The 23,408-nt window shown below is 39.1% G+C and overlaps 1 protein-coding gene across 2 annotated transcripts in view; it reads left to right on the top strand.

Annotated features, from left to right (window-relative positions):
• USP37 (ubiquitin specific peptidase 37) overlaps positions 1-23,408 on the top strand; it is a 34,304-nt gene that overhangs the window by 2,229 nt on the left and 8,667 nt on the right. For both annotated transcript variants that reach the window (XM_021526218.2, XM_077784971.1), the window contains 17 exons: positions 1,697-1,868; positions 2,942-3,042; positions 4,261-4,442; positions 4,798-4,872; positions 5,393-5,490; positions 6,810-6,894; positions 7,810-7,971; positions 8,452-8,583; positions 10,306-10,429; positions 10,677-10,882; positions 11,633-11,750; positions 12,959-13,038; positions 13,558-13,722; positions 15,184-15,249; positions 16,163-16,313; positions 20,086-20,338; positions 22,253-22,419. In XM_021526218.2, coding sequence (XP_021381893.2) covers positions 1,697-1,868; positions 2,942-3,042; positions 4,261-4,442; positions 4,798-4,872; positions 5,393-5,490; positions 6,810-6,894; positions 7,810-7,971; positions 8,452-8,583; positions 10,306-10,429; positions 10,677-10,882; positions 11,633-11,750; positions 12,959-13,038; positions 13,558-13,722; positions 15,184-15,249; positions 16,163-16,313; positions 20,086-20,338; positions 22,253-22,419 — 2,337 coding nt within the window. The remainder of the gene's footprint in view (positions 1-1,696; positions 1,869-2,941; positions 3,043-4,260; positions 4,443-4,797; positions 4,873-5,392; positions 5,491-6,809; positions 6,895-7,809; positions 7,972-8,451; positions 8,584-10,305; positions 10,430-10,676; positions 10,883-11,632; positions 11,751-12,958; positions 13,039-13,557; positions 13,723-15,183; positions 15,250-16,162; positions 16,314-20,085; positions 20,339-22,252; positions 22,420-23,408) is intronic.

Here is a 23,408-nt window from a genome sequence, read left to right as displayed (position 1 = left end):
TTCTCACACACTCCTTTCTGCCTGATGAGTGATGTGGTGTGACAGCAACTCACAGGGAGGTTCCACAGGGAGGATGAGCCTACAGAACAGCTAACCATGGCCTAAAGGGGCAGGTTTTCTTCCCAGCCTCTCATGTCTGCTGTCTCTGTCACTTGTCAGATCTCTTTGTGAGCTCAGTGGAGGGTTTTCACAGAAATTTGGGGAAAGGACTGAATGCAGGATCTAGCAGACAGGGTGATAAGCAACCATGCACCTGAGACTGCAGCAAAGGAGGAGGAGGAGGCTTGTGCTGAAGGGTAGTTTGTGTGAGACATCCCCAGGCTGTTGGCATGCCACTTCAGGTGTGACAAATTCCTGATGATCTTGCTGTAGAAGTAGCATTCCCTGTTTTTTTGACGAGCTGCTCTGAGAGGACTGTGAGTGAGCTTCCTGCCTGTTTTTAGTTTTCTGTAATGGAAGGTTTGGATGGAGCCGATATTATGTTTCTTTCTACGGTGACTAGTGTGCCATCGAATTTATTCTGTTAAATGATGTCTTGGAGATGTTTCAGAGCTTTAACTAAGTTGTCCTAGGTAGTATTAAGAGAATTACTTTGTTTCCCCACACCTGCCGAAACTATGGATGGAGTCCTCTGACAGCATTTTGAGTTGAAATGGGTTGTTTTGCTCTGAGATGGTGAAATAATTGTAATCCCTTTGCACTGGACTCAAGTGTTTCAACAGCATGGAAAACTTGGAGCCTATTATTCAATTCTTAGGTCTTTGAAGGTATTTTTAGCTTATATTTTTAAAAAATCCCAACAAAAAAGCCAAACCCAAAATACAAGGATTGAGCACAATGTGTTTCAGAAGTGTAATGCTCACATTAAAACAAACCCATAGTTACTGATCAAGGTGGTTTTTCAGCCCCTCTTACAAGCTGCTGTTGTGTCTAGATTGGTTTTCCAAGAAGCTAGAGATCTAAATTGAAAAAAAAAAAAATCTTGTTCTTGGGCATGAAGTGTCTTTTACTATCTCAGTCTTTTTGAGCTGCCCTCCACTTGCACGAGTAGTAGAACTTTACCCAACAGCCAGTTTTTGTAGGTGACTTAGCATGAAACACAAGTAAGGTTATTATATTACAAAATAGCAGTGGCATCATTAGGAAGCACAAAGTCTTATTAAAATTATTTTTGTGCTCAACCATAACCCTGAAGGTTTTGTCATCACTTAATTGTTAAGATGTTGCATACAGAGTAAGCATGTTTCTTACTGACTTACCTCCTCAGCAGATTTTTTTAAATCTGTCTTCTTTGGGAGCAAATTGTGAAGTGAAATATTTGTGTTTAATACTTGAAACTTTCCCCATCCTAAATTGTATTTTGCTCTTGATGTGGAGGTTTTTACCAATTGGGACTTCGTGAAGTTGTTTTTCCTTTACACTTACAGATGTTACACTGAGTAGAAAAGCAAGTTTCAGAAAGCTTATCTCTAGAGACTGTTAAGCAATAGTGACACTGTCCTTACAGTTCTGTCAGATGCCAAGGTCACAGATTGTATTAATTTTATGAGGTTTAATGTTTCCTTGAAGTGGAGCAAGGAGAAGTATTTTGGTGGGAGTCTCTTATCCTGTCTATTTGAAATCTTTTGTTTGAATTTGTAAGTATTTTGGGCTTTTAAGGGTGGATTTATGCTTATAGTCACTTTCTTGTTTTCAGTTAAGCCATAACATTAAAACAGTGACCTTACGACCAAATGGCAGAAAACTGTGCTGCCTGATGCTAACACTAAAGGATACCAGCTTTCTGACAATTGATAAGGTACCTTTTAAAGATGCAAATGAAATGCGGATGTATTTGGATGCAGTCCATCAAGACAAGGTTCATACTGGTAAGTGCAATTGTTGTAAGTCATGTTATAACATTATGGAGAGGTGTTGTGTTCTCTTTTTCCCATCTTATCGTGGTTTAACCATATCCAACAACAGCTAAGCCCCAAGCATCTGCTCACTCAGTCTTCCTAGTGGGGTAGGGAATAAAATGAGAAAGTGAAAATGAGGAAACTTGTGGGCAGGCACAAAGACAGTTTAGTAAGTGAAGCGAGAGCTGTGCACGCAAGCAAACAAATGAGGAATTCACTCACCACTCCCTGTGGGCAAGCAAGTGTTCAGCCATCTCCAAGAAAGCAGTACTCTACCTGTGTCATGGTGACTTGAGAAGACAAACACCATCACTGTGCCTCCCTCACTTCTTCCCCAGCTTTATGCACTGACCATGATGCCACACGGTGTGGGATATCCCTGTGGTCATTTGGGGTCAGCTGTCCTGTCTGTGTCCCCTCCTGCCTTTCTGTGCAGCCTCTGCTTCCTGAGGGGTGATGTGAGCAGCAGAAAAGGCCTTGACTCTTTGTGAGCAGAGCTCAGCAATAACTATAACATCTCTCTTATCAGCACTATTTCCAGGACAAATCCAAAACAGCCTTATCATTGCTACTGTGAAGAAAATTAACTCTCCTCCAGCCAAAGCCAGCACACATCTTCAGCACATTTTGTCCCTGTGTTCCTGGCTTTCTTTGCACTTCTGTAAATGCTTCTTTCTGGCCTCAAACCCCATATTTTGTTTTATACCTTTCTCAGCTGAACAATAATCAGAGATTAACATAGGGAATTTTTTACGTTGTGTGTTGGTATTTGAAAGGTTGTTAATTGCCCATACACAGTCTCTTTTTATTTTACTTTGCTTTTTTTTTTAAGGATAGGAAGTTTGCTGCCAAGTGGCTAAATGACCAGTATGAGGGATATTCATAAACACGTGCTTATGTCTGTGCATTCGTAATATTGTAGTCTGTTGGCAAGAACTCTGGCATGCCCTTTCCAAAATCAACTCCAGCTAAACATTTTGCAAATAAAAATCCCAGTCAATTAAATGACAATCAGCTTGAATATTGTCTATTTTTTCTGTCAGCTGGGAAACCCTCACAAGGTTCTGGCAGTTTTGGAGGTGTGCTGGGCAGCAGGACCACACAGAAGGAAGCTAACAGGCAATTCTCTTACATAGAGAACCAGGTTTGTTAAACTGTTAAAATTTTTCTTCTCTAATTTTCTTCTGTTCTCTCATTCTCTTTATGATGTAATGACACTATAAAAACTTTACATCCAAAGTGTTTGTAATGTAGAGAGCTTGAAATAGATGAGTATGGAGTGGTGGGCAATGCTGTATCTTGTTTGTGAGGAGACATCTGTATGAGTAAGGAAGGTCAGTGTCTGGCTATGGAAGTCAGACTGTGCTCTTCATATATGGGCTTTTAGGCATAGAAGTAGAAATGGAAAGTACGTGACTGAGACTTGCTTCTCATATAGTTCTGAATTTCCCTTTGTTTTATGCCAAACACCTTACATGTGTGTGACCATGCGTTAGTCAGCATAGGTCTTAATGGGTTTAGCAGACTTCAGCCAAATGTGTACATTGTAAAGCAGATGTTCCAGGTTTATGTCAGAATAAAGTTACTGAATTTGTGGAATTCTGCTCATATTTTTGTGTAATTTTCACAGACTTTCTCCCAGAAGTTGTTTTCCTTCAAAATATTTTTGTTCTTTTTCTCCCCAGATTTCATGGTGTATCTACTAGCTTTAATTTAGTTTGTTATCTCTGTGAATATACTTATATTATTGCCCTGAGGGAGACTATTTCTGACATCCCAAAACAAATTCTGCATGTTACCTTAAAGGCAATCTCACTCTAAAAACTCGAGGCTGTATATACAGTGGTGAGATTAGACATGTTCAGTTTTCAAATCTAAAATTGACAACATTCCTTAGTCGACCAATTATTACCTCTTTCCGTTGCATCACATATAGGGCTTGTTTGGCCCAAGGCAGTCAGGGCACTGTTTTAATTATGTGGGTTTTAATATTTTTCATTTTAATACCACCCAGGATTGATCTGGGGATAGTTAGGAATCATGCCTTGGGTTTTTTTAATGTCAGAGCTTGTAAAGGAGATTTAAAACCTTAAGTTCAACTAACTTGGCATTGGAAAATTAGAAGGGAAAGTGGTTACTGCAGTAGAGTTTAACGTTTATGACTTGTATGACTCAGTCAAAATTTTACCTATGTCTAATTAGTGTTTAAAATCTCTGAATGTCTTACAAATAGTGTCTCTCCACTTCTGGATGCTACACTGTAGCAAATAAAAAGTGGTGGAAATCATAGATTAGACTAAAGATGATTCTGTTTTTTAACTCTTGGGTTTTCTCCCTGGGCCGCTCCGCTTGGGCTTTGCAGACTCCTCCCAAAAGAGTGACTGTGGAGAGTAAGGAGGAAAACACATTCCGCAAGGTGCTGGGTACCCCAGCGAGAGGCTCTAGTAAGAATTCTCCTGGAGCTGGAACACCAAACAACAGGGTGAACATTGCAGCATCTCCTGCATCATCAGTCCCTCACAGGACAGGCTTGTTGGAGAATCGGTAGGAGGGTTTTCTTCTTACTGTGATACTGTAAAAATTCAGGTCTTTGTAGAGCTACAGGTGGAACTCAGTACACTGAGACATTAGAAGGGGGTATAAATCTTCCTCTAGTTTTGCTTTACTTTTAACAGGATGTTAATACATGCTTTTATAGCCTCTGTCTGGTACTGGCACTACAGCTTTTAGTACAACATAAGAGTTGGGCAGACCAAATGTTTCTCTGTATGCTATAAAAGTGGAGATTGTAGAAGATAATTCCTCAATGCCTTCCATGCATTTTGGACCTATGTTCAGTTGGAAGAGGGTCATTTACTAACTTTTCAGAAAGAATGACCACAAGTTTTTCTGTCATCAGTGAAAAGAGGAAAAGAACACAACCCCCTGGTTCAGAAATGAGTGAAGATTATCCCAAAGAGAATGATTCTTCAACGTAAGTAACAGTTGTTTCTGATTTTAAATTCTTTGTTCATTTGTAAAGGTATGTTTTTCTGAAAAGAATGCTCTCAGCCACATGGACCAGGCCAGTCAGCTTTTCAATACATTGGGTGCTTGAAATGAGGTATGTGTTCAGGGTTAGTAAGGGAAATACAAACTACTCCAGCAGCTGATTTGCATGAACTGGCACATGAAAATTTTGTGTCATCAATCTTTTGTTGATTATGTCAGTCAGAGCTGCATATGGACTATATGTGCTTTGACCCTTTTCAAAACAAAACTGATAAAAGGGAATTGCATTTGAAGAAGCAGCTCCATGTGGTTGAAGTCAGATTTAATTGTAAGAGGGCTTGTTTAAATGAATTGGTTAAACTTGCATGTGAGTGAGCTTCTACTGTTCATGGTCAAGTATTAAAGGTGATAGGAGAGAAGCACTTTAAAACAAGTTGTAAATATTGAAAAGGAATATCCCATATCTTCCATAACTGCACTGCCTTCCACTCTTCTCTCTGTAGGAATAATAAAGCCTTGAGTGATCCAGCATGGAAATACTTGAATAGTAGCAGAGAGAAACAGTTGAACCTGAAGCAGGCTGAGGAGAACAGGACATCAGGTAAAAAATGAATGTAAAGCCAAATGATACCTAGCCTTGACCAGTTTGATGATGCCCCTTTGGTACAACTTCAGCAAGTTGCTGCAGAGGTGTTTTTTTCTGAATCTGCTATGCCGTTAACTTTGTTGCTTCCTTCATAGTCATACATGAGATGCAAATAACCTGCCTTCATTTTTAAAGCCTGTCCTGCTCTAGTGTGGCCTTGACCTTTTTTCTTCGGTGCTGATGCCAGCCCATGAGCCAGCTTGCTTGAAAATTCCAACAAGCAGCTTCAAACTGTTCCAAGCTGCCCTTTCACTTGGGAGGGGATTTCTGTAAACTCCTTTTCTCTTGCTTTCTTACATATTTTTAAAACTTCCCCTTGCTCTTAATGCCTCTGTGAACTGTAGGCTGGTTTTTGTGATTAAGATGTCTATTGTTTGCTTTTACATCCTTATCTGTTCCCCAGAACTTACAGGGGGAGCTCATGGGGCCAGGACTTTTGTCCTGTTTCTACCAAAGTTCTGTTGTATACTTCTGTGGGACAAGGCTTTACAGAACACAGAAATATTGACAATATGTAGATAAGCTAGTAAGCAGCACTGTTCTTCAGTTTTATGAATAGATACTTAGCCTCTTTCCTCTTAAAGAGGAATGCATTCAAGATCTTGTTTTTATGAGGGAATGTTGGTGATGCATTATTTTTTTAGTGCACCTCTGATGGCACAAGTGTGTTGCTGGAACAGCTGGTAATGTGAATGTTTACCTGTGAATGGAAATCTGGTTTTGTCTTCAGAGTCAAAATTAGTCTCTGTATCCTTGCAAATTCTTGCAAACTTCTTTCATATATCTGCTTTTCTGAAAATCGCATGGCTCAAACAACTTCAAGCTGTAAAAGAATCAAACACTTATTCATTATTAAAACTAAATTACACTGAGTTTCACTGTAATAAGTGGGGTTTTGACTCTTGAGAACATTTTTTTAGTGTGGCACCATCTGAGGCATTAGAGTCTCAGGATCCATCACAGTGGTATCATAGCAATGATACAATCCTATTTTGCCCCAAGTATATAGTAATTTACTGTGGGAATTGGGAGTGGGAAGAGAAGCTATTTTCACTTCTGCATATTTACCTTGAATTTTGAGAACAGTGCATTGGAAATCAGGAGTTTTACATGTGTCTTGTCTCCCTTAGCAAGAAGTAGATATTTATTAACTTTCATGTAGTGAAGATAATGACTTTTTAATATTTCATATTGCACTTTGAGTTTGAACAAGTTGTTTATTGTAAAAATAGCTGTGTAACCTAGAACAAAATGTCCTATCTTTTCTTTTAAAGGTGTTTTACCTCTGCAGTCATCATCTTTTTATGGTAGTCGATCCTCTTCAAAAGACTACTCCACTGGCAGTTCCTCCCTTGACAGGTAGGGCTGATTCACTAGAATGAACTGTAAATAGCAGTTGTTTCACAGGAATTAAACTCTTCAGTTTCCTGTGTGTTGATTACATGGTGCTTAGATGCATAACATGGTGGGTTTTGTTGGGTTTTTTTCCCTTCGGGAGCACAGTCCAGTTTTTCAATGTGTCTTCAACTGGCCTGCTTACATCTACAAACTCTAGTTACTGCTTGCAATAGAAAGACTTTGTAAAATCATTCAAGTCTGTTATAGTTGTTGTGAATAACTCTAGATAGTTCAAATTCTATATAAACTCTGGAAGTTAAGTCTGAACCCTTGCTTCATTTTTCCCAAGTAGATGAATGGCTTGCAATTCTATATTGCAATAACAGTATTTTAGCAAATACTAAATCCTGCTCAGCTTGGGATTCTTCTTTGTGAGGTGCTGTGCAGTCAGACTCACAGTCTCTGCCCTACATAGATGAGATACAAGATCAAGGGAGAAAAGAAGCATTGTCCATGTTTAAATGTTAGGAATTGAGGTCCATAGTTGGTGATTAGGTTACAAGAACAAGAGACTGAAAATGAAGACTCTGGCCCAGATGTGAATTTTAAGCATATCTTGGGAACAGTGATTTCATGCTATGTAATCATTCTTCCTTTCATCATACAGTGTGGAGAATTATTAAATGTTTGTAAGACCAAAGACTTGGTTGTACTGCATGTACACCAGTGGATAGAAGAAAATTTAACCAAGCTAAGAATTTAACACTTCTGGAAAGAAGTGTTCTGTCACACCTCTTTTTCACTGTGATGCATTCAGTTATCGTGTATGGCTTTACCAGTCCTTGTCTTCCATAGTGCTGCAATTCCAGTGTCATGGACTATAGCTCTTTAAGGCAGAGCATTACAAATCTTACCCTTATTCTTTTATGTTTCTAGGTCTAGTGTGTCCAGCCAGACCTCTTCAGCAAAAAGAAGCCTGGGATTCCTTTCTCAGCCTGCCCCTCTTTCTGTTAAAAAAATGAGATCTAATCAAGATTACACAGGATGGAACAAACCTCGAGTGCCCCTTTCCACCCATCCTCAACAACAGTTGCAAGGGTAAATTTAACTTTCGTTATCTAGCATGCATACTTTGATCATTAGAACATGCATATTCTTGTTGTAATTATTTAATTAAAAAATAATCCTGAAATTAATGAACACTGAGCAAGGAAACACTTTTCTTATTTGGAGGATATGTATTCTTGAATTCACATCCTGGGAGTTTCAGAGACATAATAATTTTATGTAATTCATGTTCCTTTAATGATGACTCATTTTTCTGTCTTTATGTGTGTGTGTATATATATTTTGGTTTTTTTAAAGTTTGATTGTAGAAACTCATGGGTGCTTTCCTGATAAATGCTGCCTCCCATGAGTTTTCAGTTTAGGCTGAAGGGCTGGGGAACAGCTCCAGTAAGATGCTCTTTGGGGAGTGGCTGGGGTAAATATCCACTCTGTTAGTAGTGCTGTGTTTAACTCTGGCAGCAGGTTTGCACATTGACCATTAGATATAAAGTCTTCAAATTTTTTTTTCAGGTTTTCAAACTTGGGAAACACCTGCTATATGAATGCCATTCTACAGTCCTTGTTTTCAATTCAATCTTTTGCTAATGATTTGCTCAAACAGGGTATCCCATGGAAAAAAATTCCACTCAATGCACTTATCAGGTAAATTTCACATTCTGTGAAAGCTGTTTTTCTCCTTCTTTACTGAGAAATTGGTTTGGTAATACTGAAGCATCCTTGTAGAGAGTCATTTGCCTGTATAGATAATAAAAGAATTCCTAGAGCTCTCTGTATTTTGGAGCTTAACTTTTGAAATAGGAAATCAGCTCTTAAAACTTATAATATTGAGTTACAGGCATTCTTTTACTGTATTTCTAGTGGTGAAGTGAAATGCTTCAGAAGAAAATGTAAGAAATTGCAAAATAAGTTAGATGCAGAAAAGTTTCCTTTAAAAACTTTGCTGGGTAAAGTTTAAGCTGATCACTAACTTCACCTGATATGTGGGGGCTTGTGCCTTTTGTTTGGTAGCTGTGGAAAGTGTTCAAGTTTTGCATACTTAATCTTTCTCTAAATTCACCCATTTGGGATTTTTTATTATACTTTCTCTTGTGCACCTCATTTCTGTCACTAAATAAGATGCAGGATTATCAGAACCATTTTTGTTTCTGTTCCATCATTTTTTATATATTTTGAGGTAATTTTCTACTTTTGGTGTGTCATCTTGAACTCTTTCTGTGCTACTTGGGATCAGAGGTTGTTCCATGTGCCTCTTGAAATGTCCTTTCTCTAATTTTTATAGAAAGACCTCTGAAGGTTGTGCTCCATATACCTAATGGGCAGTGTGTGATCCTGTACAAGTCAGAGTTGATACTCAAAGCATCTACTTTGTCTTCTCTTGGTTTGGCTATATCATCTAACCTGGTGACTGTTTTCTGGTTGATCAGTGATTGCTTATCAACTGTGCTGTGGTTTCCTAACATGCTTCACTGAGCAGCTGTAGAGGGCTAGGACAGCACACGCTGTTCTTGGAGTTTGGCAGAGTAGCAGAAACTTGTCAAGCTGCAGTAAACTGATCAGATTCTTGGGTTTAACTGAGTATTAGTTGTTGGGTTTGGGATGCAAGGGGATTACACAGGTTTTCCCAGTCTTTGGGTTGGGGGTTTTTTGTGTCATGGAAAGCGACATCTTCCTATCACCTTCCTATGTATGCAGCATGACCAAAACTTGTACTTGGAATATATTTCATGTGTATGTCCTGTGAAATTGTAAAGCAGTTGTAAAAGATAACTAAATTACAGTAGCTGAGAGGCAGAGGTTAATTTCAGAAATTTTGTAGCAAAGCTAACAGAAGCACTAGCTTGAACCGTGGCTCCTTTTGCTACTGCTCCTTTCTCTAGTACAATGTTTTACTGCTGAAAGATGTAAGGCTTGAAAAGAGTGGAAGTTAAAAAAGATAACAGAAACCATTCTGACCATTCAAGTTGAATTTAGTGATTTTGTGTTGCTTATTTTGGTACTGTGTGATATCATATCTCCTATCAGTACAAATGTTTTCAAAAAACATGAGGTTTTTTTCCTCATTGTAAAGGAGGAGAAATAAGTTTTTTAGAGCTTTATAAGGCTTTTCTCTTTGCCTTAAAAGTTTGTGGATTGGGTTTTTTTTGTTAATTTGAGTGATGTTTGATGATGGCTTCAAATAAGATCTCAAAATACTTTAAATGGAAAAGGTTAATTATATGTGGGATATTTTCATACGATCCCCTGAACCACTTACCACAGGAGAGAAGCTTTTAAGAACTCTTAAAATAATGTATCATGAGTTCTATTATGTTTCTCTAAAGTCCTGGAAGACCAAACAGTGTTTCATTGCCTTGACTTCTGCAGGCGTTTTGCCCATCTGCTTGCTAAAAAAGATGTCTGCAGCCCTGAGGTTAAGAAAGAGCTGCTCAAGAAGGTGAAAAGTGCCATTTCAGCTACTGCAGAGAGATTTTCTGGGTACATGCAGAATGTAAGTATCATTGTCTGGAAACAGTTATGTGCAATTTGTCCAGTGTTTGGACTGTGTTGAAGACCTGTCAAGCTTCAGCTGTGTTTGACAGTGACTTTTGGTTGAATGGCAGTGGTTGTTAGAGCAGAACTGCCTCAGTATTACTGAGTGCAGTGAACTGAATGCAATACCCCAGTCTGTGTGTGTTTGAGAAAAATACCAAATGAAGTTGTACAAAGCCATTTCATTGTATTTGCCCTGTTTCTAGGATGCACATGAGTTCTTGAGCCAGTGTCTGGATCAGCTGAAGGAAGACATGGAAAAGTTAAACAAAACTTGGAAGAGTGAACCAGGCCCTAATGAGGATAACTCAGCAGGACGTGCTTCTGATGACCTCTCAGCCACCAAAGTTTATACATGTCCTGTTATCAGTAACTTAGAGTTTGAGGTTCAGCATTCTATAATTTGCAAAATGTAAGTGTGCTTGACAGCTTTTTTCACACTTATATTAAAAGTCTAGGAAGTGTTCCCATCTCACGTGACTTCATCTGCAGGTTGTTACCAGAACAAAGAACTATGTTTTATCCAAGGCTAGATATTTAGAAAAATAGTCTCTTGTCTAGAAATGCTGTAAGCCTCACAGCACACTGTCTGCTGCTGCAGGCCACCTTTAGTTTCATACCACCTTTCATGGCATGTCCCTTGAAAAGCCTTTGTGCTTTGCTCTTTGTGTACCAATTGTATGGGAATAGAGAGAAAAGGGAGCTTCAGCCAAGTAATATTTCCTCTTAAAGGAAAAAGGGGATGCCACGTTTTTAATTTGATCTTTCTAAGGGCTTCCAGGAAATGGCATTTTCTTCTGTCTTTCTACATTCTTGCAGAAAAAGATGTCAACCAATATGTTTGGGCATTCACTGTGTGTGACCTGTGCAACAGATGTGTTCAGCTATAGCAGTCACTTTGATTTCCTCTATACCTGATCATTTGCCTCTCCAAAGTAATCTGTGCATTTTTGGTCTTACCCTTACGCAAATGTCTCAGTTTTTAAAGTATCAAAAGGAAATTGCAAGTTCCAACTTTGTCCTCAGCATCAAACAGTTCCATTTTGCTGAGTAAAAATAGGATGATCAAGAAGTATATGTAACTTTACCCTAAACCATGCAAGTGTTTATTAATTTCAAGTTTATTTTTCATCAGACTTGCACAAGCATGTTTCTTTTTTAGGTGTGGTGAAACAGTCACTAAACGAGAGCAGTTTAATGACCTCTCCATTGACCTTCCTCGAAGGAAGAAATTCCTTCCTTCCCGATCAATCCAGGATTCTCTTGACCTCTTTTTTCGGGTATGTACTTTGAGGGAGGCATTTATGCATTGTGGAATGTGTCTAGGTTATGCACCATATGGAAATTCTGATTGTACAGCTGATTATAGTTTCTATGGCAATGGTTTGCAGGCATGTGAGATAACATTGCACTTTTTTGAGGTTTGTCCATTAACAGCATATGGAAGTTTATACTGTAAAATGCTATGCAGAAATTAAATTACATAAAATAGGTAAATGTCCCAATTTTGTGATGCAAGAGTTGAGGTGTAAACAAATACAGAGGAGAGGAGGGAGGCTGTCAGATTGGGATAATCACTCAGGAAGTGCTACCTCTCCTGGGCTAGGATGCTTCAACAGCTTGTGTACAAGCCTTAATTAGCATGGAGGTAAAAGGTCATGCAGGTACAATAATTAAAAAAAAAAATAGCTGTAATATGTGGATGCTTATTTTGTAAGTAGAGCTTCAAGGTGAAGCTTCTAAAAGCTAAAAATGAGCTGTATGTCTGCAAACTGGTGTTGTATTTTGTCATATCCTGAGAGGAACCTTTTTTTCTCTCTGTATAGATAGTACTTTCATCAGAGAGAATAGCTGACATTCTTTTTCTTCTAAAAGCTGATGGAGGTCTTACAATTTAAAAGAACATCCTAAAATTGTAATGTTTTAATTTGACTTCACTTAAGGCAAAGGACTGTAGGATGGGCAAGTTATTTGGTTTCAGGAAAGGAATGCTTCCCCTTTTGATGTGCAGTCACAACTCTACTCTCATGTAGCATACCCTTGGTAAGTTTAGATGAGGATACCTTTTGAGGAACAAAGTAGAGGTTTTGAACAAGAGGGAGAAAATTTCATGGCACCACATCCACTGGAGATTATTAGGAAAAAAAAAAATAAAAACAAACAAGTCCTGTGTATGGAAGAGAAAATTATTAAACTCACAAGATTTTCCCCTCCCTTTGGAAGCTATTTTGTGTCATAATGGTGGCTAATTCACTGGTCTCCAGTAGACTTGCAAGTATTAGTATTAGTGGATATGATGTGAAATTTTAAGGTCTGCTGCCTATCCTCTTATTAAATACCTCTTAGTAGGTCAACTTGAAGGTGATTATGATTTTAAGTGGTTCCTGCTGTTTTGAAGAGTTTGTGTGACAGATGTGATGTATTTTTGGTTGAGATCTATTTGATTTCTCTTTTGTTCCTCAAGTAATTTCTCTGCTCCTTTAAACAGGCAGAGGAGATTGAGTATTCCTGTGAGAAGTGCAATGGGAAGTCTGCTGTTGTCACACACAAGTTCAACAGGCTTCCCAGGTAAATGTTGACACCTGTTCCTCTCCTTCCTGGAAGCACATGTTACAAAAGTGCAGGCAAAAAGTCCCTCAAAGAGTAAAGCTGGGAAAATGAGCAGGACAGCAAGTACAGTGGTCAGGGTGTGAAAGAGGTGCACCTGCAGTAGGTCTTTATGCTGTTCTTCAGTTTCACTCTAAAGAAGCCCTTGGAAACCCCCAGCAGTACTTATTTCTTCCTCCCTATCCCTACACAAGGAGGACTAACTTTTCCCCTTCCCCTTGAGGTTTCTGGGATATGAACAAAGCAGATACAGAAAATATATTCTGGAATTTTAATATTGTACAAGTTGAGTGATGAACAGGGGCATAATTACCTGTGTCTTTCAGATAAGAGATGGTCAGCATTTGCCTACCACCCCAAAGTAATAATCTGGTTTGGTCAGGTGAATGCCTTTGGAAAAAAAGGCTTACTTGTTTTTTTAATAGGTTTCACTGACTTCTGTCTTGTGATGAACATTTGTCCTTCTCTCATCTCTCTCAGGGTCCTGATTCTTCATCTGAAACGATACAGCTTCAATGTAGCATTGTCTCTCAATCACAAAGTCGGGCAGCAGGTGGTTATTCCAAGATACTTAACCCTGCTTTCCCACTGCACGGAAAGCACCAGGCTGCCGCTGACGCTGGGCTGGAGTGTCCATTCTGCCATGTGAGTGTGCAGCTTTGGTCCCTGCTCCATTAATCACGTGTGCCACAAGGTGGGCACTTGTCACATCTCCCCCAGAGGATGTCTGGGGAAGGAAACCTTTCAATTATGCAGCCTCAGATGTGTGCTGCTGGTTTGTAATGCTGCTGTCATAAGAACATGTTTGGAAAGGAAGCAGATAGAAATAGTAGGAAGAGATAGTTGGGCATTATCTAGGGAGTATTTGGCAAGATAATATTATTCACTGTCCTTGAAAATAACTTTAAATTCTTTTTAAGAAGACTTCTGCTAGTAATTTTTAAAATGTAGGCCTCTCAGTGCAAAGAAATCTAGATTACCTTTCCCTTCAGAGCACTCTAACTCCAGTTAGAAGACAAAACATCCCACCTTTTTCTACTAATTTCCACTTGCACCTCCTGTGCTGTCATTCATTTTTCATTGTCTTTCCTGTGCCACTGTAGTATCTGAGCACTTTGCATGCTGAAAATACTCTTTCCTTTTCCCTGTGACTGTTATTTCTGTACAGCTGCCTGATGTGAGACAGATGAAATGTGCCAGTTGTCACATAGGAAGCCTGTGGCAGAATGAGGAGCAAGAAACCCTTATGTCTCTTGTAGCCTCTGCTGAGTGACATAGCCAGGGTACCTACAGTGAGCTAGGACACATCTGGTGCATGTGTTCAGCAGTGTGGCAGGTGTTTTGCCAAATGTTTTGTGGTGTTTTGAGACGTAAGTGTATGTTTCCCATTAGTTTGTTTTAACAGTAGAAATCTCAAACACAACAAACCTTATGCTAACCAGACCAGCAATACTTGAAAATAAGTTGGAAATAGTTTTCCAGTATTTGGGGGTTTTTTTCAGTCATGGAAACCATTGTGATTGACCAGGGAGTGGAAGGGGAACTAGACTGGGGAGAAGCAGCTCTGGTTTAGGAGGAAGATTAGAAAAGATTTCTGCAGTGGCTACTATCTGTTTGATATATGTGTAGTGATAGTGATGAACTTTGAGGATCCCCTGAAAGGATTAAATGGAGCAGGAAGTTGGTTCAGAGGAATCTAAGTAAGGCAGGAGAAATTAAGATGTGGGATATGCCAGAAAACCGGCTGATCCAGACAACAGCAGGAGACTGTGGTTTGGGTGCAGGAACTCAAGTGTTGGTGGGAATAAAATGTAAAGGAATGAGTTGTCTTGACATGGGAGCTGAGAGCCTTTAATTTGTGAGCTGGTCCCTAAGGGTGCATTGCCAAGAAGTGAATCAAGTTTAAAGGATTATACATGGTTTTGAACAACTGTTGTTTATTTATAGTGTGATGAAGTTATTACTGTAAATCTAAGCAATTAGCAAGTACATAATGGTGTTCTGCTTGTTCTTTTGGTCATGGATTTGCATGCATAGCAGACAAGTAAACACTTCTTTTTTTAAAGACTGTAACTACTGCAATAAATTATTTTACTCTTTTAATAGTTCCCGTCCATTGAAAGCCTCCCAAATGGTGAATTCCTGTACTGTAAGCACTTCCACACCTTGTAGGTGAGTTATAGCTCTGAAATGTCCATGTCCTATGGCCTGGGGTTTTGTAGTTTCTAAGGCATTTTTAGATTTTCTATTTCTTTTCTGGTTTTTATGTTGTAAATTACTTCAGCTACTGTCTTTTTTCATATCTGAGTTTTATTGGTATTGCATGGTAGCTGAAATTAACATCAATGGTGCAATTTGCCTAGTTTAAGAAGCAAAATGATTTCTACTTCTGCAATCTAGCTCTTTGTTCTGACTCTAAAGAGCCAAAGTGGCTGTTTTGGGAACAGGTGGTTGATTCTTTAAGTTTATTTGCAAAGATGAGGCAGCCAGTTTTTGTTACTGTGAAAAATGTGATATCACACTGGATGTTTTTGCATTGAGGGATGCTTAAAGACCAGGCTTACTAATAAAACAGAAATTGTGACTTCCCCAGACTCCTTTGTCTTCTGTTACAAAGAAGCAAAAATTTATCTTAATGGAAGAGCAAAGAGGAAAAATGAAAAATTGGTGCATTTTTGTACTTTATCTGGGAGATGTTGTGAGAAGCCCTATCTTCAGCTTAAACTCAAGTCAAATGATTTATGCCAAATTCTATGTGTTAATGTGGCCTTGTCTCAAATGAGTTCAGTCTGGGATTGCAAGGCAATAAAGTGCAGAATTCTTCACCTCAAAAGCAAGAGCCAGACACTTTTTAATGTTGTAAGCTATTATTGCAGGCTTCAAGTAGACATGTCAGTTAACCCAATAGAATAAAGCTTTTCTGAAAACCTTGTCTGCCATATGAATAAATTGTCATTGTCAGTTGTTGCAGTTTGCTCCCCAATGTGAAAACACGGCTTCAACAGTTACTTTGAGTTGTTTGTATGATGCTACAGTGCATCAATGCTACAATGTGAAGTTTTATAGCCATGTTTTTAATTTACAGAAAATACACTTTCAAGTCAAAGAGCTCTGCAGCATTCTATGTAGATTCTGACAGTGATGATGAGCCATTGAAACGCTCTGTTGCCCATAGCCAAAGGTTGTGTAACATACAGAGCAGAGATCAGCAGCAACTGCAAGAAGAGCCAGAAAAGGTAAGGGAAAAACCCACAACCTTTCATGTACTAGATCCTGTATGTGCTCATGTCTGCTGTGTGCTTTTTTTAGCATAAAGTGAGTGACACTGATGTCAGATGAGGTTTTTTGCCTCCTAATTAGCACTGCAATGCTGGAAGGGAGTGCTTTGCTAATTGACCTCTCTCTACAGTTGTCTTGGGTTCCCACTGGGAACAGAAGTAATTGCATCGCAGCTGAACTTGAGTTTTCAGGTCATGGATACCAGCTGCTTAGCAGTTTGGGCAGTCCTTTGGGTAACTTCCACTGATTATGTTCCTGGGCTGAAGTATAATGTGCTGTCAATAATAAAATATGCAGTAAAGCCCTTGATTAAATTAGGTCCAGTACAAGTTGGGCTAAGCAAAATATTCATTTGAGAGAATTTCATGCACATCTAATCTGTGTCCTCGTTCAAGTGTGGCTTTTAAATGCTTCTAGAACCTGAAGCTAACAGTCTTCGTAGGCAGACACATAGAAGTGTGAAGAGACCAACTTCATTGGTGTAATGGCACAGTTAATTTCAATTTGCCTTTGAGCTTTTCCTTGTGACTAGTGTTCATGCTGCCAAGATGGTTTTTTTTGCCTCTGTCAGGCCAGTGTATTAGCAGGTAGGTGAGTTGTGTGGGAAGAAATGATGACCCAGAAGGGAATAGAAGCAGCTTAGGGGAGGATTATCTTGCAGTACCACTTTCTTCTGTTAAGAGTGCTGCCAGGCCTAGTGCATAGGAACTTTCCTGCATCTCTACTTCTTTAAAGCTTTTGCTTCGCTAAAGTTTTTGACAATGCTCGTAGGGTTATTTTAATCAAGCAGAGACTTGTGGCCTTGGTTATGATATTAAGGGAGAGGTGTAAATGTGGATGAATAGCAGTAGTAACAAGAGGAAGATAGCTACAGTTTCTGATCTGACAGGAGAATCAAACCAAGGGAGGATCCTGACCCAGTATTTTATAAATGAACAGATACTGAGTATAAAATTTTTAGAAGATCCAGAGCTAGGAAGAGCTGCCAGGTTGATGAAGCTCAGAACTACAGATAAGAATGATCTTGACAAATCTGAGAAACTGCATAAAAATAGGAGAGGTTGTTCATTAGGAACAGGCTAAAGGTACTAATCTTATCAGGATTAATTGACTATAAATGTGGGATAGGAAAGCTGGGAAAGCAGTGGGCCTTCTGAAAGGTCATGAAAGGTGCCAATCACAAGGTCAGGCAGGTTGAAAGTAGAAGTATCTAGACAGAACTGTAGCCTACATACACATTGTGTGAAGTAACCCTCCTTTTTTCCTCACAATTGAGGTTTAATTGGAGTTCTGTTTCCATCTTTGGGCTCTGGACTGAAAAGAGTTATAGATTAACTGGAGAGAGGCCAGAGGAGAGGAACATGAATGGTCAGAGGTCTAGAAAGGAAGATTGTGAGAGAAAGAGCCAGGCAAGTGGTCTTCAGTTTGGTCTTAAGTTTAAAGAAACATGTAAGCAATGCTTGTGTCTTCAAGGAAGGGGAAGAAGTTAATAGAAACAATTGAGCTGTCTCCTGTGCCTGTGGTGGATAGAAGAAGAAGTAATAGACTAAATTGCAGACATTAATTTTTAGATTAAATATTAGGGAACACTTCCTGATGGTCAGGGTATGTAGGGACAGAATGGATTACTGTGGGAAAACACAGAAAATCCTTTGCTGAAGGTCTTGTAACTGCTATCCTGAATGGCACATCTAGCCTGGCTGCAGCTGGGGGAAGGAAACAAGCTTGTCTTTGAAGTTCCTCTTATGTACAGAAAAGGTATTTCAGACTGTCCTAACTGATCCTTCCTAGAGTTCTGTTGGTGAGGAAGAGTAGGTAGTTTCTACTGCTCAAGCCCTGTAAGTGCAGAAATTGTGGGAATAAAGCATGCAGATTTGAATAACAAATTAATTACAGTCTTTACAGCCTACTGTGAGAGACACTGGTGGTGATGATTCACATAAATTATTTTATTCTGTGGCCATGCATATTGACCACTTCTCAACAACAGGCCTGACCAACTGTGTGTTACCATTAACCAGTGTTCTTCTCAGTGTTGTCCTGGTCCTGGTTTTTGGAAGTGGCAGTACTGTTGCTGCACCATTTCTCTTGGTATGATTCTCAAAAGAGCCGTGGATGGGGTTTCATTAAGGGCTTGGTGGTCACTTTGTCTGGCAAGTGCATCCCTTGCCAGGCACTCCTTGCAAAAGGTCCCTGCTGTGTGGGAGAACAACTGGAATAGCATCTGTATATGGCAGTGGGTGGTAGGGACAAATTGCAGTTATCCAGCTAAACAGGGCACAGCTGCAATTCCTGTGAGCTCTGCTTCTGCAGATGAAGTAGTATTTGAAGGACTTCTTAAAAATGCTTACTTAAAGCAGCCTGTCTTAGAGCCTAAGCTATTTAAAATCTATGCAAATAATGTCTAGTAGAAAAGTTGTATTCAAATATTGCACGGATGCTGCCAAGTCTTTAATGTCCATCCACTGAATTAGTGATAGTTGTTGGCAGAGAGCCTGGAACTAGGGTTTGCTGAAGAGCTAAACCAGTTTTGATGCTGGTAGCCTACAGGTGCAGAGAGAGAAATCAGAAAGCTTAAAAAGGTATTCTGCTTTATTTATTCAGTGCATAAATACCAGTGAGGAGAGAGGTTTAAATTTGGCACTTCTAATTCTTGGAGGGCAACATGTCTAGAACAAGTAGTTTAGTTAGTTAATTCATTTACTAATCTTGTTTGATAAGGCAGTTTTAATGCCTTATCAAAACAAAATGCTTGCGGTATTTGAGTAAAAAGCAGCAGCAAAAATGTAATTTTTGTTCATTTTAACAAAGTTCTGGGATTCATCCTACTGCAGTTTGCAGTAAGATCTGGATAAGTACATTTTAATAGAAACTATCTTACCCCATTTTAACATAATATAGGAAAAGAAATTCTAAGCATATGATAAACAGTGTAATTGTGTAAACATGCATGCATGGATGTTAACCTCCTGATTAACAGTTAATATCAAAATTTTTGAAATTACTATATTATTTGCAAATTATGATGGTGTAGGAGTTGATGAGCATCAGCTTTAGGAAAATGAACTATAAAAAGGAAAATTGAGATTAAGACTAAGGTCTTTTTTCTTCCAAATGAAAATCATTCTGTTTTCCTTGGGAAAGAATAATTCCCCCTTTCCCTGTTTAACTGTTTTCTTACTTGGTTTGCAGCTCCTGCCCTCCTCCCTCTACTCACATCAAGGTTTCATACGGCAAATCTGCAGCACAAAACCTAATTTTAATTGCTCTGCATACCAGCTCAATTTTAGTTTATGTTCATCCATCCCTATATTTGAGTTCAGTTACTCTCATGTTGCTGCTTCATCCTTTGTTAACAAACTTGCAGTTTCCCTGCTTATATCTCAGCATTGACTTGCCAGGGGCTTGAGAATTCATCAGAACCTAAAGGGGAAACATGTTTTGAAGGGAAGAGAAGGAGAAGGGAAGAATTATCTTGTGTATGTCAATCCACAAGTCCTGTAAAAACTGGTTGTAGTGTATATTTAATTTTTGTGTGTGTGTGGAGTAAGTGTAGCTATAAAGGCTGTCTCTCCATTGAGTCTCATGTAATGAGACAGTAATGAGAATGTTGACAGTGCCAAGCTCCCACTCCCTGGGGTTAATAAAAATAAATCTTCACGGAAATGTAAAACTGATGTTATATACCTGTTTATTCAATCACTTAATCATGCCTCCATTCACCTCTAGGGTTCAAAAAGAAGTAAAATGGAGGGTGATAAACCTGAGCTGGGTAATGCTGGTTTTGATGGGATGAGCGAAGATGAGCTCCTAGCAGCTGTCTTAGAGATTAGCAAAAGGGAAGCTTCTCTGTCTCTGAGCCAGGATGAAGATAAGCCCACAAGCAGCCCAGACACTGGTTTTGGAGATGATGAAATTCAGGAATTGCCAGAAAACCTGGAATCTATGGAGGTGGAGAAACCCAAAACAGTATTAGACTCAGGTAAGGCAAAGCAACCATCTTAACTGGACTCTAGTGGGCTAAAGGACGTTGGTAATGGCTGGTGATAGGAACTGGATCCAATTGCACTGCTGAAACTCTGACTTGCTCAGAGTTTCAGGAACTTAAGCTTTATGATTTCCCTATGTATGAAACATTTAATTCATCAAACTGTGAAAATGTATTTTCTTGTAAGTCTGTCACCTCCATGATTCAAAGCCAATTTCCATTTTTTTCCTCTCTTGATTAACACATGCTTCCACAGGTTCCTGTGCCAGACAATTCAATTTCCTAATATTTGGCCATGTCTAGAACTGACTCTTCCATGAGCAGAAAGTATTTTAATTTCTGTAGCTGTTGTAACCTAGGCTGCACAGTAGCAGTGTTCTCACAACAAAAGACTAAATGCAGCTGTTTTGTCACTAGTTACTAATGAATTTAGCTATATATCTGTATTTTTTTTCTAAAACTTTTTATGTGAGAGTAGATTTGTGAGCTTAAGAGAGTCAAGTGAATTGTGGCCTCTGGCAGAGACATGGTTGAGTACAAGGAGGAGCCTGTGTGATCTGAGTGTGGGGAAGATGAGTCTTCCTTTAGCCAGCTAAAGGAAATATAAGTGGTTTGTCATTTATTGTGTGCTATATACTTTCCTTCAGGTTTTTAATTGCACTAGCATGGAAAAAGAAACCAACAATACACGTGCGTCCTCTAAGACCCAGAAGGTTAACTAACAACAGAATATCCCACTGTTATCAAAAATGACACTTGTTTCAATGGACAGCTCTTGACAGCCTTGATGGTGGAAGGCTATAAAAATAATATTATGATCAGCCTGCTTTATGCCCTCCTTTTTATGCAGTAATGTTGCTTATGGTGTTGTGAAATAGAGTTGTGATCAAATGTGGCCACATTTCTGTCCAGGTTTTGTTTGGAAAGTACAGTGTAATTATTTGAAGGCTTTTTTTGTGACTCTTAATCAAAAAGTATGTGTTTAATATAAGTTCTGTATTTCTTCTTATATTGGAAGTTTTCAAAGCTCATGTAATACATTCTGGGTTTTTTTTTTTCAACCTGGAAGGATTAGACTGATGGATTGTGGTTCTAGTGCTGTTGGTCTTGTGTTTAAGGGTTCACAGATACTGAAACTGCCTTATATTATCCTTGTTATAACTAATCAGCAGATGTTGCTGCACAGGACATAACCATGAAGTTTCACGTGCTGCTGCCTGATAGCTGTTGGAGCAGGTCCTGACACTTTCTTAGTTGCAAGCAAGAATCAAAGTGTCCTGCAACTGCAGGAGTGTATGCAGCAGTTGAATGAATGTTCATTTCAGATGTTCCATAAAGCACTTCTGCCATTATGTTTACTTCAGAGGTGAACTAAAAAGTTATCATCTTCATGCGCCTTTAAAGCTGTACCTGGTGCTCACAAAATGGAGGCTCTTAGCTGAAGCAAAAGGTAGCACATTTAAACAGTGCTTGAGATTTTTGCTTTTTTCATCTTGCATTTGGTTTGGCTTTTATTGTGGCTTCATCTGTAGTACTCTGAGGTATAATATGCAATGCAAATTTTTATAATCCATGGTTTCTTACAGAGAAATTCAGGTTCATGGCTGGAGAAACCTAGTGGTGTGTGGCTTCTGTAGTTAAACTTGCTGTTTCTGAGTGAACATAAAAGGCTAAGAAGAGAACAGGTTCAGGGATTAATCAAATGGTTCATTGTGCACCAGTTAAAATGAGTATAAGACTGCACTTTGGAGCTTTTTCCATCTGACTCTTGTGTGGGTGTTTTATGGCAGGTGAGCTCCCTGTCAATAGATGTCACTATGCTGCAAGGATTGTGGTGATTTAAAGAAGACTTAGCTGGTAATAAATAGAAGACCATAAAAGTATAAACTGTACTTTGTGATTCCTCAGGTCCTGCCAGTTTCACTGAGATAACTAAAGATTTTGATGAGAATAAGGAAAACAAAACTCCAGAAGGCTCCCAAGGGGAGGTTGACTGGCTGCAGCAGTACGATATGGAGAGAGAGAGGGAAGAACAAGAACTTCAGCAGGCACTGGCTCAAAGCCTTCAAGAGCAAGTAAGAAATAGTTTGCTTCCTTAAGTTGTCTTCCCCAACACTGGTTACCTGAAAGCTAAAGGCAAAGCTTGCATTCAGGCAGTAACTGCAAAGGAATTATTCTGCTTTTTTGAGATAACTAGATGGAAAAAAAATTGAGTTTCTTCTAGTTCCAGTATCACTAGAATGATGACACTGGATGCATCTGGGCACATTTTGAGTGTGCTTTGAAAACTGTGCATCACATCACAGACCCACGGATTTCTCAGAGCTCCCTGTGCGCTTTTGTGCACCGGTTTGTCACATTATATTAAAAACTATGATAACCTCAACTAATCTTTTCCTCTCTGACATCAAGATTCCAGCCCACCTTTAGCTTCTCTGGCAGTTCCTTACAGTGTGTCTTGGCAAGACTCAGTGAAAGAGGCAGGTTTCAAAGCCAAGGCTAAGAATGGCCACGTCAGGTCAGACTAAAGATGTGTCTATCCTAGGTGTGTTTCTGGTGCTAGTGAGTAGGGGATGCTTAGTGAAGAATGTAGGAACTGAGCATTTGTGTGATCCTTCCCTATTAGTAAAGTGGAAAAAGGATCCCAAATAATTTATTTGAAAACATGTCCTTTAAATTAGTCTTGGAAAAAATGGAACTCTTGAGTTGTGTGCTAACTATCTGTATTCCACTTGAATTGCAAGACCTGTAACTGATTCCTACAAGTTAAACCAAGCAGCAGAGACTAAAGCAAGCACTTAGCCAGGTCTTCCTTTAAATAGGTGCCCTTGTCTGCTCTCTATTAATACCAAAGCTGTCATGGTTTTCCTTATGAGATCTGATGTTTCCATGGCTCTTGGATTTCTTTCCTCTCCCATTACTCATTATGAGGTGCTGCTTGGTATGTTCCATGCCAGATGTAGCTTTGATTCATCAATGCTGAGTAGTTTAACAAAGATTCCCAAATCCTTTAGAAGTAGTGAGATAAAAGGCCTCATGCTAGTAATGTAAAACTGCCCTTTGA

This window comes from Lonchura striata, chromosome 8 (genome assembly GCF_046129695.1).
Source record: "Lonchura striata isolate bLonStr1 chromosome 8, bLonStr1.mat, whole genome shotgun sequence".
NCBI classification, from domain to species: Eukaryota; Metazoa; Chordata; class Aves; order Passeriformes; family Estrildidae; genus Lonchura; species Lonchura striata.
This window is presented reverse-complemented; position numbering and strand designations above follow the sequence as displayed.